Here is a 16,018-nt window from a genome sequence, read left to right as displayed (position 1 = left end):
GCCTAATTTAATTAAAGTTAAACTTTTTTGACTGATGCCTTGTATAATTTTACATTAAAAAATTCCGACAAATGAAAAATATACTGAAAGACCATAGAACAACTTGTCAGCACATTTTCCCTTATATCAGTTAATGTCTCAACATTTATAAATTTCAACACCGCTTGTTCAGCTTTAGTTTAGGAGACGACCATTTCATCTTGAAGAGGGAGGGGGTTGACATGTTTTGAAAACAAGTCCCCCTTTTGTTTCCAAAATATATATAAGATTTAATAAAAAAAAATTCTGGGTATGACCGTGGTCCCCTACCCCGATCCAAAACCGGCCGCCCCTTTAAAGATTTCCGGATCCGCCACTGTAATCTGAACTCAAATGTTCTGAAAATAAATGTTTTGATTGGGTCTGTCTCCCATAAGGATATGGTTTTATGGAACACTTTTTGTTGGGATTTTTTCAAACTCTAACCCTAACGCCAATGAAGTATGCATTTTCCTCTTATTAACAGAGCCCTGCCCTAACGCTGGGTCCAACCCTGTTCATCATAACCACTTAAAGAACCACAAGCTCATACCCAAGGGACACGCATTTTAAAATTTTGGAAGAGGCACCCTTGCTCACTGTAACTTTGCACTTGTTGAACCGCTTAATAACAAATGAACAAAGAGATTTTCAAAGCACAAACGCATTTTCAAAACAAAATGAATAGAGTCTTGACCAAGGGACCATGACATTGTATTTTGAAGGAAGCATACTTTCCCGCTTATTTTGTTAGTTTTATACTTCAAGAGCCGAGATAAAATAAATGAAACAAATGTGAAGATGACATTACCGAAAACATAGTTTAGTAAAGTATAACTTTTCCATAAACTTTAAAAATTGAGAAATATATTATCTCAGAGCAGGGGACTTTCCTCTCCTTGTACACCCTCTTTCTTTACCTAAAATACGGGGAGATCTGAGAGAGAAACGCAGGTTCCCTACAGAGAGATCAGATATACAAAACTGATGTGGATATCCCAACAGTATCCTCAATTTTTTCATAATTACTTTAAACATATTTTATTGAATAATTCAATAAGGATTGGGCAACAGGCAAGGCCTATGTACACCCTCTCCTTGTATAATAGGTCAAGATACATGTAATAATACATGAGCATGATAATCAATAAAATCATAATGAAAAATAAAGAATCACAATCAAGTATTATTCATCAATATTTTATTTTAAAAAAGATGACAACCCCCTAACTGTATACATGTTATTTACATACTGTTCCAGCTTAAAAAAAATAATACAAATATTTGAAAAAAAATTATGCATTTGATAGAGTATTTAATATAACAGTGTCCTAATTTAGTCTCTTAGAAGATTTAATAAATTCTTGTACATATGAAAATATTTTACAATTTGTTTGATAAGAGTATTGACATTTTCCTCTTAGCAGAGTGTCGAGTTCAAAAACAACATCAATATCATTTAATTTTTTTTACCAATAAGTTTCTTTCAACATTATATGATGGGCAGTTGATAAAATAATATTCAGTATCTTCAGTATGAAATCCACACTTATGACATGATTGAATATCTGATAAAAAATGATTTTTTAAATGTGCATTAAGATTACTAGCATTGTTTTGCAACTGACAATGCAAGATATTTTCTTTTCTATTACCAAAATTAAAGTACCTACAAGGTTTATTAGTTGCTCCCCAATTTTTAAAGCAATATGAGCTGCATTTTGGGGAATTTTATTTTGCTTGTAAAATGTGTTATTATGATTAATCTGTATGTAATCTAAACCCTTATGATCAATAAAACCAAAAAAAGTTTAAAACTGTTTCAGAAGAAATATTTCTGTACAACAGAGTATACAGTATTATATAAGAAATCATTATTGTACAGGACGACAATAATTCAATTTTGCTTCAATCAAAGCGTATAAAAAGTTCTTCCGTAGCAAATATTAACAACAGAAGTATATAAATGTTCTATTTTTCTGTCATTGAAATATTTAATTACAAATTTTCAACATTTTTTTCCGATGTCAAACATGCAGCTCATATTGCTTTAAGCTTTGCTTTCAAGATAGGTAACGAAGGAGAGTTTTTTACATCTTCACTAAGACTGTTCCAAAGTTTTATGGTTGAGGGAATAAAACTATTATAGTACGATATTGTTTAACAAACTGGTATACATAAGTTATTACATCCAGACCTTAGGTTGTATGCATGTTGAACAGGAAAACAAGGTTGAATCAAATCATACAAATAATCAGGCGCAGAACCATTAATCATTTTATACATCAATTGAAGTTTGTGTTTTCTCTTCTAAGGTATAATGGTTCCCACCCTAGTTCACCATACAAACAAGTTCTGGATGAATTAATTACAAGCCCAGTAATAATTCTGGCAGCTTCTATCTGAACTTTTTCAAGCAATTCTGAACTACTTTTGGTACAATTATCCCAAAATTTTTTCATAATTTCATAATTTTTCATAATTCTAGGGCATTGCATTCAAATTACTCTCCATAAAAGTTTACCCCAAATATAATATTTGAGAATAACTCAGTTCACCATAAGATTAACACAGGCCTCTGATTCAGAGGCCTGTGGATTAACATATTTGAATGTAGTTTTCAAATAAAGTACAAGTAATTTGGTTTAAAAATACAAAATGGGTAAAGGTTGTTATGATAAAACCTGGCCCATCTGACCTTAGTCATAAAACTCAAACACCAGTTTTTTAAATTTTATTGCCAGTAGAAATGACAAGATTTTGACAGGTCTTATTAAAGCATTCAATGTAACACTTTACCTAGCTTGGATGTTTTGAAAAGGTACAGTTCTGCATGCATATGTACTTGAAAACATGAAAAGTACATTAAAAAAAATGTATACAGTTCTATCACTATGTATATCTACTTGGAATATTCTTCTGCTATCGGATAAACGAAAAAAAATCTAACTTATTCCGATGCGTTGGACTCCTCTAACCAAAAATAAATACAAAATCAAAACCAATCTAAAAAAATTTGATTGTATGTATCTATATCAAAATGTCATGTGTAAATCGTGCATATATTCCTAATTATACAAGTAGAAAAATATTTTCCATATTTACATGTACTATTGAATAATGCAGTTCCTGAAAGCATTGCAAAAAGCTATTTTTATAGGGAACAAAAAGGGAATAAATATGACAATTCAGATTTAATTCTTTAGGCAATAAATGATACATAATAATTTTATAATACCGGGTATCAAAAGCTGATCATAATTCAATGTATTAGTAGCACTAAATCAAGATTCATTAAAGTTCTAACGAGCTTAGTCTTGCTCATAATATACTACAACCAAAGCCATAAGCCACATTTGCCATAAATAATGATCTGCTGTTGAGAAATAATTTCACAATTCTTAACACAGTATCAATCAAAAACATTATTACGTTACACAATTACATGTAATAATTTCTGATATAAAAGCTATCTTATCATACAATTATTGTAAATTATATCTGCTATGGAAACATAAAGTAATACAGGTACAAGATCAACAGTCACATATTCCCTCAGTAGATTGATTATAAAACACAGTAAAGAGATTGTAGATAGGAGTTAACCATTGAGCACTACTTTATGATATGTCTAAGTACTAATTACAGCCTTTCTGGTCGATTCCATTGCTTCCTCTATAAAGTATCGTTGTTATAGCTTGACGTAGTGCCATTTGTTGACTGAAACAAAACATGAAAATAGTGACTGGAAATACATAAATAATTAAGAAAATTTACAAATGTGTGGATTTACTTTTGATGTCTTTTCATAGTGTATATGTTGAATATTTATCTGAACCTAGACATAAGAAATAAACTTAAAAAAAAAAAAAAGTTCTACAATTTATATCATGGAATGGGTCAACATTTTGTAACAAATATACCACTTATTATATCTTTAATAAACAAAACAAAAAAATAATCATTAATTAATAATTCAAAATTTCTTACTCTCGTCAGCTAATGGTTTTGCGGCTCCTAGTTGTGGTTGCTGAATAGATACAGAAAACAAGACAATTAAAAATCATCGTAAAGCTAATAAAGAAATGATCTACAGTGCTTTTTGCACAAAAACAGTATTGCTTAATAATGAATCTAATGTTCTTAATTCAAAATATACACTTATGCTCACACTGTCAATGATTTTCTTTGCATCTTCTGGTGAAATTTTGTATGGACTGCTGGCCACAGATGTGTTCTCACTGAAACATTACAAAAGAATGAGTGCAGAAGGGAAACCAACAGATACAGAGAAGAATATAGAAAGATCTCAGCAATACCTATATATCATAATGTATAGAAAGTAAGGGCTAACAGATGAGAGCAAATTAACAAAAACAGTAAGAGCAAATAGAGGGATCATTTCCAGAAGTCAATCCATGATCTATATTTTGAACCTTAATCCCGCCAAAACCAATATGGAATCTCTGAAATAGTGAACATTTTTTATTTGGTTCATTTAACAGTGAGGGTAAAATAAAATCATGAAGAAAATCACTTTGCACTGTTTTTCATAAACACTGTTTAACAAGTATGTGTATGAGTAAATTTAACAGCAGAACTTTTATTGTTTTTGTTCTATGTACATGTATATATTATTGTAAATGTTGTATGGCTATCCAGATTTTATGTATGGGAGAGGAATATCTAAGTTTTTGGAACTTGTGTCCAATCTCTTTGACATAATGTTCAAAACAAAACAACTTTTACTACAACTGACTGTCCATTCTAAACAATCCAGTCAATTAAGTAAACTGTAAAACTCACTACTTCACATCTGTCAAATACCACTTACCATGATAAACCGTTATTATCACATTCTTTGCCAATTAATTTTTGCCACTGTTGATTACATTCTCCTACAATCTTCATGGCATACTCCTGATAACAAAATAATTACTGAATAATAAATCATAATTACAACAAAAGTACACTTCACTGCAAGAGATGTATTGCACATGCAGAATATGATAAATTGTAAATGAAGATAACAGTGCACTCTAATTCCGTGGCATTTTCTTATTTGATTGATTAGAGTCAATAAGAAATTAGAGCATTTGAGTTTTGAAATCAAAAAGTATTAATTTAAAGCATGTATAATTGTGCATATGAATTTACAGTGAAAGGTGCTTAAATATGAATACTGACATTTACTGCTAAACTGAGTACATTTACAGGATTTAGAGTGGAAACTATGTTTAAATCCAGTGCTTGTCAATCATTCAAAAAAAAAAAGAAGATATAAGTAAAATTTGATCAGAATATGCAATTTTTTTTTAAAATGCCAAACTTGCATTAACTTGTCATTTTGCATGATATGAAAATTTGGGTAGCATTAATTTTTTCAAGGACTAGAAAACATACTGGATTTTAGGTCACTGAAAAACACATGAAGATTACAAATGTATGTGGAACAGAGCACATAGCTACAATCCACTTTGTGTAATAAATAAAGAAGAAAAAGAACAAATATCATAGATACTCATGTAACTTCATTTCATTACAATGCATCAATTCTGAATGAAATATGTAGCGTGTACCTTATTTTTTGCTTCACCATTGAAAGCAAAGTGATTTTCTGGTTTGCCATCAGGGATCTTGTAAATTCTAAACCATTCGTATGTTGCCTGAAAAAAAATCTAAGTGATAATTTATGGAAGATTTCTGAAACATTAATTATGAACTGATGAAACTGAACAACTGGTAATCGTACTTGGGTTGCACAAAATTAAATATCTAAGAATTTTTTCCACACTGGTACAAAATAAAACGAGATATTTGTTAAACACTTATGCCCCCTCTTCCAAATAATTGAAATTTTTCGAAGTTCTAGGGACAAAACACTGTCCAAAATGACTTAATCATAACCAAAACAGATTCTGACCTAGATATTCTTATGATAAATTTGTATGCCAAATTTTATTTCAATAAGTGCAACCTCTGCAAACCTCTGCAAAGAAAATGAATGGAAACTGCAAATTATTGGAATTTTTCTAAGTCAAAGGGGCATTACTGTGTCCAAAATATCTTGATCATACCCAAAAGAGAACTTGATCTAGATATTCTCATGATAAATCTGCATTCTATATTTCAATTCAGTATGTGCAACCATGGCGAAGAAAATGAACGGAAACTGATAGAGGACTGACAGAAAGCAGCATAGCAATATGCCCTCTCTTTTTCGAAAGGGGTCATAAAACGAGGCCCATGGGCCACATTGCTCACCTGAGTAAATTGGGTGATGCAGTTCTTTACCAGATTCCCCCTCTTGCTATACCTATCATGCCCCACTACTCCCTTCCCTTTCATGATTTTAAAACTTAAGAATCTACACTACCCAAGGATGCTTCCATATAAGTTTCAGCTTTCCTGGCCCAGTGGTTCTTGAGAAGAAGATTTTTAAAGATTTGTTCTATATATTGTGGCCCCGCTCTACTCCTGGGGGTCATGATTTTAACAATTTAATATCTACACTACCCAAGGATGCTTCCATATAAGTTTCAGCTTTCCTGGCCCAGAATGGCTATGTGTAATCATTAATAAAGTTATAAGCCTCTTACCTTGAGGAAGCCAGGCATATGTTTGTCTACATCTTCTATGTCTGTAAATTTTCAAATAAAATAGAATGATTTTTTAAAAATACATGTTATAAACTTGTACAATATATTTAGACACTGACTTACTGTTTACAGTACTGCATACTGTAAGCAAGAGGCTGTCAGATCATATAAGACATAATTCAATTCACAATACATGTTTACCATTTCTTACCGTTTAACTCAGCTGCTAATGGGTCTGTCACATCGATGACAATTATCTTCCAATCTGTCTCACCTAAAAAATATACAAGGTAAAATCAAATACATCTCTTAAATAATACTTTTAAAAATGCATTTTGTAGAAACCATGAAATCATAGCTACTAAAGTTTATATTTTTTTATTGTAAATTTTTAAATATTTTTTTAAAAAATGAATTTAAGTGAACTTCAACAGATACTGGCTGAGACATACATCACAGTGTCTTTCTTTTTATCTTAAAAGACACAAATAAACAATAACAGCATCTAACTTACTTCAGAAAAGAATTACATGAAGGAAAAAAAGTTTCTTTTAATAAAATCATATGCTGCCTTCATATAAGCTTGAAATCATGGAAAGTTTATTTTTGTTCGCTGTAAATATGATAAGGTTAAGATATATAAAGACAAACCCTCGTCAATCAGACACATAACACCCAGGACCTTCACCTGGACTACTGCTCCACGTTTATGTACCTGGAAATATTAATGAACATAAATTAGTTTGATGAATTTCCGTTTTTTAATTTAAACAAATGAGTTTGCTATAAGAAGCAAAAGTAAGGCTTGAATTGGAAATCAAAGTTTTACACAAGAACAAATGGGAAGAATCTTTAAAAATCTAAAATTTAAAAATCAAGAACAGCAAAACTATAATCAGCCATATTTATAAGGAACTGGAAGCATCCTCATATAGGACAGATACAATACGTGTACAATTTTTTTTTAAATCGTCAATTCCAGGGGTATGGTGGGACCAAAATGGATGAATAAAGTTTTACACAGAAATGCATTATTAGGGGAAAATCTTACAAATCCTTCTCTAGAATAGCAAAGTCCTGATTAGTCAAACGTATATATGTTAGCATCCTCAGTGTTAATACTGATATCGCGATTACTTAACTTTGCGGAACTCTTTCGCGAAGGAGGTAGGAATCGTCTGTTGGGTGGGGGCAATGTGCTATTCAATACAATGCAAGATCGATCATTGTAGCATCTATAAGGACAGATAAGTAAAAAATCCTGGTGGAATACCTCGCTAAACAATCGCTGAACCAGCCTAATATATTTTTGAGAGGAGCAAATCCTAAATTGTCAGATTTTTAACGATATTTTTTAATTAAGCAGACTCTTCTCGTTAAATTTTCATTGAAAATCGTCACATCTTTAAGCAGATAAAATATTCTTAACTTTCCTTATTTGACAATATACTATTTGGAGTTCAATATCTGGCAAAACATCGAGATTTCGGCATTAAATTGTTCGAATCATTCGATTGTCACTACTATAAACAATGTCGTTTGCCCCCAGAAATTTAGACTTTTCTCGACTCCCCCGCAAAAGAGCGGAAGTAAGTTAGATAACTGCAAGGTACTCATTGGTAGTCGCGATTTAACGTATTGATTAACAATCAAAGCATGACTCCTGAGGTTGAACAAATTTTACATTATCAAAATACTTATGAAAAATCTTTGAAAGGCATACTTCTCAAGAAAAGCAATGCCATGATTAGTGGTTTTACATGTATATGGAAACATTTTCAAGCAGTGTAGATGCATATTTGTCAAAATCATGATCCCATTCCTCTGGATAGCTTTTGAACTTTGCTCTTTGACCCATCCCACCAATGTTAGGTTCAGGTACATTTAAAAAGCATTATTCTAAGATAATCTGATGAAAAATATTCTTTGCAAGTCCAAATAATCACTGAACTCATATTTTTCCTATATCTCTATATGATATATTTTCAAACATACTGAGGATCTTGTGTCCTATAGACAAATATACATTGAAATTATATAAATTTACCTTTTGACCTATTTCACAGACATCCAGGGGGTCATTATCTCCAAGGGTTTTGGTTTCAGGGGTCTCATGCTTTGGATCCTCCCATGTCTAAAGATACAGTGTATAAACAAAGGTAAATATGATTTCTGTGCATGGCAAAGTCATGTTTGTGAGAATTTCAATATTTTCTGAATCTAAAATTTAGAAAATTTAACAAAGCCATAGCATCACATATCTTGATAATCTTGTATGATCATATATGTACCAGTATTTACTATTAATGGAAAAAAAAAATTGATAAGTTGAACCTTCACTTCAGTGAAGCATGCTGCTATACCTGTGGAAAAGCACCATAATTCCAAATGTAGCCGTGGTGTGGAAAGACATTCTTCACAAATCTTAAAGCCCCCTTCTTGACATCTTGCTTAATGGGGTTCAGTTTCTCCTCCTTGCAAATCTGGAAAACAATCAACCGTAATTTACCTAGATTGATAATAAATCAATGTGACATGGCACATATAATCATTTGTAGTCTTTATATATGTATATACACTTGATATAGGTGTCTCTTTTAAGTGGTAAGCTTATATAAGACTGATGTTTACATAATGTATTACCATATCTTTATTTCTTTTATCTAGGATCAGATTGAGTATTTATTTACCTCCATTTTACTGTTGGTCCAGCGAGGAATCTCCACCACCATATTCATCACTGTCTTCTCTGTGTTGGCAAAGAGAGGGATATCATGGAATGGTGACACAACATTCCCACTGGGGCCATCTGTAAAGCAAGGCATAATTACAATAATTACTGATACATGTAACAGGGCATAATTAACATAATTGCCAATAGTTTTTTGAACAACAGCACATACAGTGCTATTTCAAACACAGGAGTCAGAAGTATTTATAGCAAAAAAAAATCTGGAAAAAATATCTCATCCTCAAGTAAGTATTATTTTAGTTGAGGATGGGATATTTTTTTCAGGATTTTTTTTTAATGATAAAACTAGTGTTGGCAATGAGTCGATGGTTAACTGGTTAACCGTCGAACGATGCGAGTATCGGTTAGTAAAACTGCTATTCGGTTACTCGGATAAAAATACATTTTTCATAGTAAATATGTATAAAATAATTTTTATGTTACATGTTTTTGTAAATTTATATGGACACATTTCTCTAATCTAATTAACGTTAGGCTTGCTCTAGTGGTTCACAAATAGGATCGATTTGTTTTGATTAGTTTAATTGATGACTTTAATTGCCAGGGGGTACACGTTTTGAAGACCTGAGTTATAATTACCTAATTTAGACCTGTGTTAGTCAGAGGAACATACTTTAACAAGATGCCGCCGCAAACATCTAAGTGTGGAAATATTGTTAAAGAACGGCTGACTCGAAATCTGTCAAATTGCAATTTATGTGAATCGGAGTTGTCGTATACGGGTGGGACTACAAATATCCCGTTATGGTAAAGAATATTATATATGGAAAATAAAGATTGAAAAAAATTGATATCCAGTGACTTGCATGAAACTCAAGAAAAATAACAAAACTTGCAAAGTGTTACAGGGTATTGCAGTATGTTAATTCTCCTCGATCGTGAAAAATATCTTCTTCGAATGTAGATAAAATTATTTTCATAAGCAAAAACAAATTCCCCATTTCAAGTGACATTTAAAATAAAAATTCTTTGGAGATATTGTGTTTTTGGAGTTTGTATTTGTAAATTAAGTTCATATATATAACATTTATTATCTATTTCTATCAATATGCAAAAGGACGAGATTAATAATAAATACGGAACTATCTAAAAAAATCATCCGAGTCACTGGGTACTCGATCGGAAGATTAAGCGAGTAACCGGTTACTAAAACTCGTCCGATTTGCCGACACTAAATAAAACTTCAGACCCCTGTGTTTCAATACTGGAATAGGATTTTAAAAATTTGTCTTGAAGTCTGAGAAACATCTATATCTTGAAAATTAAAAGCACAAGCAAGGAAATAATTTGTTTGATTATATTGAGCTTTCATGGCTGGGTTATGCATTTTTTCTACAATAGCTGCAAGATTATTTTCAGTACTAACAACCAAGGGAAACATTTTATTGTTTAACTTATGCCCCTGTATAGCAGCTTTAATATTGCCAATATTAAACTCTTTCAGATGCTGATTGATTTCCAAAGTTAACATCAAGTGATAAAACATTTTGGTACCCAATAAATGTCTTTCCACGAGGAATGCACTGTATATCAAATGCGAAAACCTATTTTTATGAACAAGTTTGAAGTATGATTAGTGATTTTTATAGGTAAGTTAAACTTTAAGGTCAAAATCAGATGCAGTGATTAGGAAGGGCTATAGTCTACAGTCTCACCAAAGTGAAAATCTGATGCTTCAAATCAACCATTGGCTTTGTCAAGGTGTGCATTCAAGTTGTAGCTATATTGGGTGTATATTCTTTTTTGTGTATGACTTCTCAACTTTTTTTTTTACCTTCATGTTAAATGCAGCTGTTTTTGAAACAACAAAACAACCCACTGACACTCCTTGTCTTAAACCATGGTTTAAGTTTTGTTTTTGTAGACAAACAGACCAAATACGTGCCCCATACTTTGAAAGCATAAAAAGGATTTTTCTCCTCAAATAACAAGTTAAACATCTTTCCAATTGTTTGCATTGTGTACAGTTACAGAATAAAAATAATTTTTAAATTGTATCTGTTACAGTAAACTTGTGTGACTGACTATGTGACTATGCCTAGCAAATTTATTCATCAAATTTAGTAACATAATATAAAGTCAAAGTGGCATGTGCATGAAATGGCTCTGGTTGTAAAAACTTAAATTAAAAACAAGAGGCCCAGGGGCCACATCGCTCACCTGAGCAATTTGCAAGGAAAAAGCACATATCAGATCCGAACTGAAAGTTTAACGAGTTGGGGGGGGGGGGGGGGCTTGAAACCTCATAGGGGGTCATGGTTTGAACAAACATGAATCTACACTACCTGAGGATGATTCCATATAAATATCACTAAGCATGGATTTGAAGTTCTTGAAAAGAAATTTTAAAAGGTTTCCCTATATATTCCTATGTAAGGCCAGATAAAAGTAATCTTTAGATTCTCATCCCCGCCCGCCCCTCTCAAAGTCTCCCGCCCCGGCGTTTTTTATTTTGATTTTTGGGTGTTAATAAAGGCATTTTCATGTATTTTTATTCAGTAAGAATTTGGGTGAAGTTTAAGATTCATCTCCCGTCTGTATTAAAAATCGCATGTCACTATTTATAGCAAAAGAGCCATGTGAAGAATGGAGAAAAATCGGCAATAATGTAATGAAAAGATTATTTGTCAGTATAGAGAAGGCAGAGAAAGAATAATAACACAAACACATCTAGATACCATCACTGGCATGAGCAAGTTTTTAAAGATTTTTTAAAACTAAGTATTAAAATAGACATGGAAATGACACCTGGTCAAGTTTTAATGATCTCCAACTTTGTGTGATTTTGATTTGAAAAAAACATTGTAGGCAGACTTCAGAGAATGTTTAGTGCTAAGAAAATTTTAAATCTTAAAACTGTTTAGGTCTAGGTTTTTTCGGTAGGATATTTTATAAGAATATTTTATAGATTTTGTAAATATGACCTATTTTATTGTCGAACATGTCAAGTCTCAAGAACGAGCCAATTTTTGAGGAAGGTGGTAATCTATGATATTTTACCTAAATCAGAGGGATTTGTAGGTAAAACTAAAGAGTATTTAGGGAAAGGCCGATGAGGAGTCATGCATACAAAATTTATTGGTATCAAAACCCCACCTCATTTTGTTTTGCTTGTGCCGTATATGTGTACTTGATAATTTGTTAATTAACAATAAATATCTAATAATTTAAGCAAGAATTTTCTTTAAATATTTAAAAGAATATGAAAAAAAATAAAATCTATTCATATTGGCATTATCATAAATAATGAAAAAATGTGTACGAAGAGTCCATGTTTTGTTGATACTTACAATTTAACAATTATGAAAAATAAAAAATAAAATCCGCCCACCCGCCCCAATTTTTTAGCAAATTAGGATGAGAATCTAAAGATTAATTTTACCTGGCCTAAAACTTTGATCGGCCATTTTGGCCCCACCCTACCCCCAGGGGTCATGATTTGAACAAACTTGAATCTACACTACCTGGTGATGATTCCACATGAGTTTCATCTTTCCTGGCCCAGTGGTTCTTGAGAAGAAGATTTTTAAAGATTTTTCCTATATATTCCTATGTAAAACTTTGATCGGCCATTTTGGCCCCACCCTACCCCCGGGGGTTATGATTTGAACAAACTTGAATCTACACTACCTGGTGATGATTCCACATGAGTTTCATCTTTCCTGGCCCAGTGGTTCTTGAGTAGAAGATTTTTAAAGATTTTTTCCTATATATTCCTATGTAAAACTTTGATCGGCCATTTTGGCCCCACACTACCCCCGGGGGTCATGATTTGAACAAACTTGAATCTACACTACCTGGTGATGATTCCACATGAGTTTCATCTTTCCTGGTCCAGTGGTTCTTGAGAAGAAGATTTTTAAAGATTTTTCCTATATATACCTATGTAAAACTTTGATCGGCCATTTTGGCCCCACCCTACCCCCGGGGGTCCTGATTTGAACAAACTTGAATCTACACTACCTGGTGATGATTCCACATGAGTTTCATCTTTCCTGGTCCAGTGGTTCTTGAGAAGAAGATTTTTTTAAAATGCCATTAATTTTTCTCTAATTCATAATTATCTCCCCTTGGAAAAGGGCGTGGCCCTTCATTTGAACAAACCTGAATCCCCTTCACCTAAGGATACTTTATGGCAAGTTTGGTTGAAACTGGCCCAGTGGTTCTTGAGAAGAAGATGAAAATGTGAAAAGTTTACAACAACAACGACGACGACGACGACTACAACGACAACGACAGACAACGGACAAATTGTGATCAGAAAAGCTCACTTGAGCCTTTGGCTCAGGTGAGCTAAAAAGGGGTTGAAGTTATCATGGGTTATCTTGGTAGAAAAATTGTTATAATGCAGATAACCATACAGCGTGCAGGTTTAAATACATGTACAAACAAGCATTGCATACTCTGAGTCTAAATTACATCAAAGATAACAAGTAAGTTAAAACCTTCAAAAAGTTATTTAGTCAACAAACTGCACAATAAAGCATATCATTGACATTAATACCAGCTAACAATTATTCATTTTCTTTGCTATTTCAGTTTAAGTATATATGGAGTGTTTTCTCCCTGTCTTATAAATGTGTTAATATTACAATAGAAATTGTAGTGCTGTCTCAAAATTTCACTAAACTTTCATAAATATAAAATGTAAGTACACACCTTAATTCCTTATCAAGAAATTCTAAATATAGAACTCAGTCATCAAATTTATTATTTAGAGAAACTTGTTTTTGTGAAAGTACAACTTTTCAATTCACTTAGTAATAAAACTTGCCTTTGTCAGCTGTAATAATAAATTCTCTCTGGTTTTAAAATATTATAATTTGGAAAAGGAATGTTAATAATTTATTTATTAGGGATTGAATATTTGAATAGACATTAGTTCGTATTTTTATATAACATGTATATTCAATTATTGCAATAAATTAAAAGATAATTTTGTGGCAGCTGTAATGCAGATTTAGTGAAAACCTTGTTAAGTTTTACGAAATAAAATTTAAGTTTTTACAAATTAGAATTTTGTTCTTCAAATGTTATTGTTTTGGCAAATCTCTATTCATTTTAGACTTCAACATATATCTTTCTTCATACTTATAATTTAAATGGATAAGTTAAATTGTAAAAAGGCCCCATCCCCAAGTCGATCAGCGAGATGAGCTCCATATCAAAGAAATTGTATCCATTTACTGTTGAATAAACGCGTGTTCACGACTGACAACCGCATCAACATATAGGAAAATCATCACTGTAGGGGACAGAGCCATGATACCGAAATAAATTTATGGTTTAGAGTCCAGAAATAGGTGCTGAAGTGGGAGGGGGTATTTTTTCCAAGATGTCAGCTTGCGTCCCTTTGAGAGTTTATGTATATAGGTGTAGTACTTTTTTTAAAACATTTTTTTTTCTTGCCTGATCATGTCAGAATCTTTATTAAAGCAACTTTTAGAGTGTATTTAATGTTGATACAAATTTTTAAAAAATTATTTTACATTTATCAATCCGGAAGACAAGCCCCTATGCCAAATTATTCAAAACAAAAACTACCAAATTATTCAAAACAAACCTTTTGAGACTGTATAAGCCTTTTATCCCCCCCCCCAAAAAATCCATATGAAGACAAAAATTCAACTAATTTTCTCAACATTTTTTATTGCTTCAAATTTACCTGCCATGTTTACAATTGAAACTCTCTGGATTGTTTATCGTAAATGCACTGAGAACACGTTTTTGCCTGTGTTTCTTTGCTACATTATGAATACACAGACCAAATTCTATAGTTAAACTGGGTCCATAGGACATAATCATTTTAATGATAGAACTTTCTATCTTAATCTAACTGCTGAAATCCACATGTGCAATATTTTAACACCTTTAATTAGATAAAAGGTATATTTGGGGTGGAAACAATTGGTGCGAACATGTAATTGGGACTAACTCTTAAAAAAAAAAATAATTGTAAATAAATAAATTCATGAAAATCCCAGACGTCTACTGTTTCCCTGCAGTCAGGATATCAAGTGTCTACAATAACAAATTCTTAACACTTGACGTATAGAGCCCCCCCCCCTCTTTCCACGTGTTCTCATGGAACTTTAAAAAAAAAATCCTCCGACAGAGAGACACCCTTTCTAAGAACGATTATTTTAATATAAATCATAACTCAATTGGAAGTATTCTGCAAAGAAAATGTATTAGATTACTCCAGAGAGTAATTACTACATGACAGCGAAAACATCTTACTGAAAAACACTCGATATTCCAAAGAATTCGGACATCCTCTTTCCACTATACCGTACGACATTTTGACCTGAGTTGAAGAGCTGAAGTGTCTTGCAAAATTCCTTTTACAACAAAACCTAGCTGGGGATGCAAAAGTTGCTGTCAGAAATTTTGGCTGCCTGACTTGACAGAGAAGACGTCCTATCCCTCTCAACTTGTCAACGCGTTGCATTGAAAGGAAGTTGACAGTCTTCTTGAGAATGGTAAGTGCGCGCGCAAACGGAATCAATGATCATGCTAATCAACGGCTGAACCTGCTATTCAATGATATGTTCAATAAGATGTAATCTAGTATTTTAAGGTATCATCAGAAGTTGTTGAAACTATAAAATCGCAAATGTTGTAGAATAATACCAGATATGCGGTACGA

The 16,018-nt window shown here is 32.3% G+C and overlaps 1 protein-coding gene across 1 annotated transcript; it reads right to left on the bottom strand.

Annotated features, from left to right (window-relative positions):
• Positions 1–2,737: 2,737 nt before the first annotated feature.
• On the bottom strand, positions 2,738–15,849 carry LOC134280505 (uncharacterized). Its single transcript, XM_062762915.1, has 12 exons — positions 15,610–15,849; positions 9,308–9,426; positions 8,981–9,100; positions 8,665–8,751; positions 7,269–7,332; positions 6,829–6,891; positions 6,618–6,658; positions 5,598–5,684; positions 4,853–4,938; positions 4,190–4,259; positions 4,009–4,048; positions 2,738–3,738 (listed from the first exon to the last, which is right to left on the bottom strand). Exons 1-12 carry the CDS (start codon positions 15,818–15,820, stop codon positions 3,710–3,712), a joined length of 1,017 nt encoding a protein of 338 aa, XP_062618899.1. The 5' UTR covers positions 15,821–15,849; the 3' UTR covers positions 2,738–3,709.
• Between the last annotated feature and the right edge of the window lie 169 nt (positions 15,850–16,018).

The sequence above is a fragment of the Saccostrea cucullata genome, unplaced genomic scaffold (genome assembly GCF_032062105.1).
Source record: "Saccostrea cucullata isolate Sc308-1 unplaced genomic scaffold, CSIRO_AGI_Scuc_v1 ctg673, whole genome shotgun sequence".
Lineage (NCBI taxonomy): Eukaryota > Metazoa > Mollusca > Bivalvia > Ostreida > Ostreidae > Saccostrea > Saccostrea cuccullata.
The sequence above is the reverse complement of the archived record's forward strand: the minus strand, read 5'-3'. Positions and strand labels throughout refer to the sequence as shown.

What these genes read in the sequence shown, in the direction of transcription:
- LOC134280505 (XM_062762915.1), bottom strand. Translation starts at nt 15,820, where the DNA reads ATGCAACGCGTTGACAAGTTGAGAGGGATAGGACGTCTTCTCTGTCAA. An exon ending in TCTGTGAAATAGGTCAAAAG is followed by an intron (nt 7,333 to 8,664) that starts GTAAATTTATAT and finishes TAATATTTCCAG; the next exon opens with GTACATAAACGTGGAGCAGT. An exon ending in GATAATAACGGTTTATCATG is followed by an intron (nt 4,260 to 4,852) that starts GTAAGTGGTATT and finishes GTAATGTTTCAG; the next exon opens with TGAGAACACATCTGTGGCCA.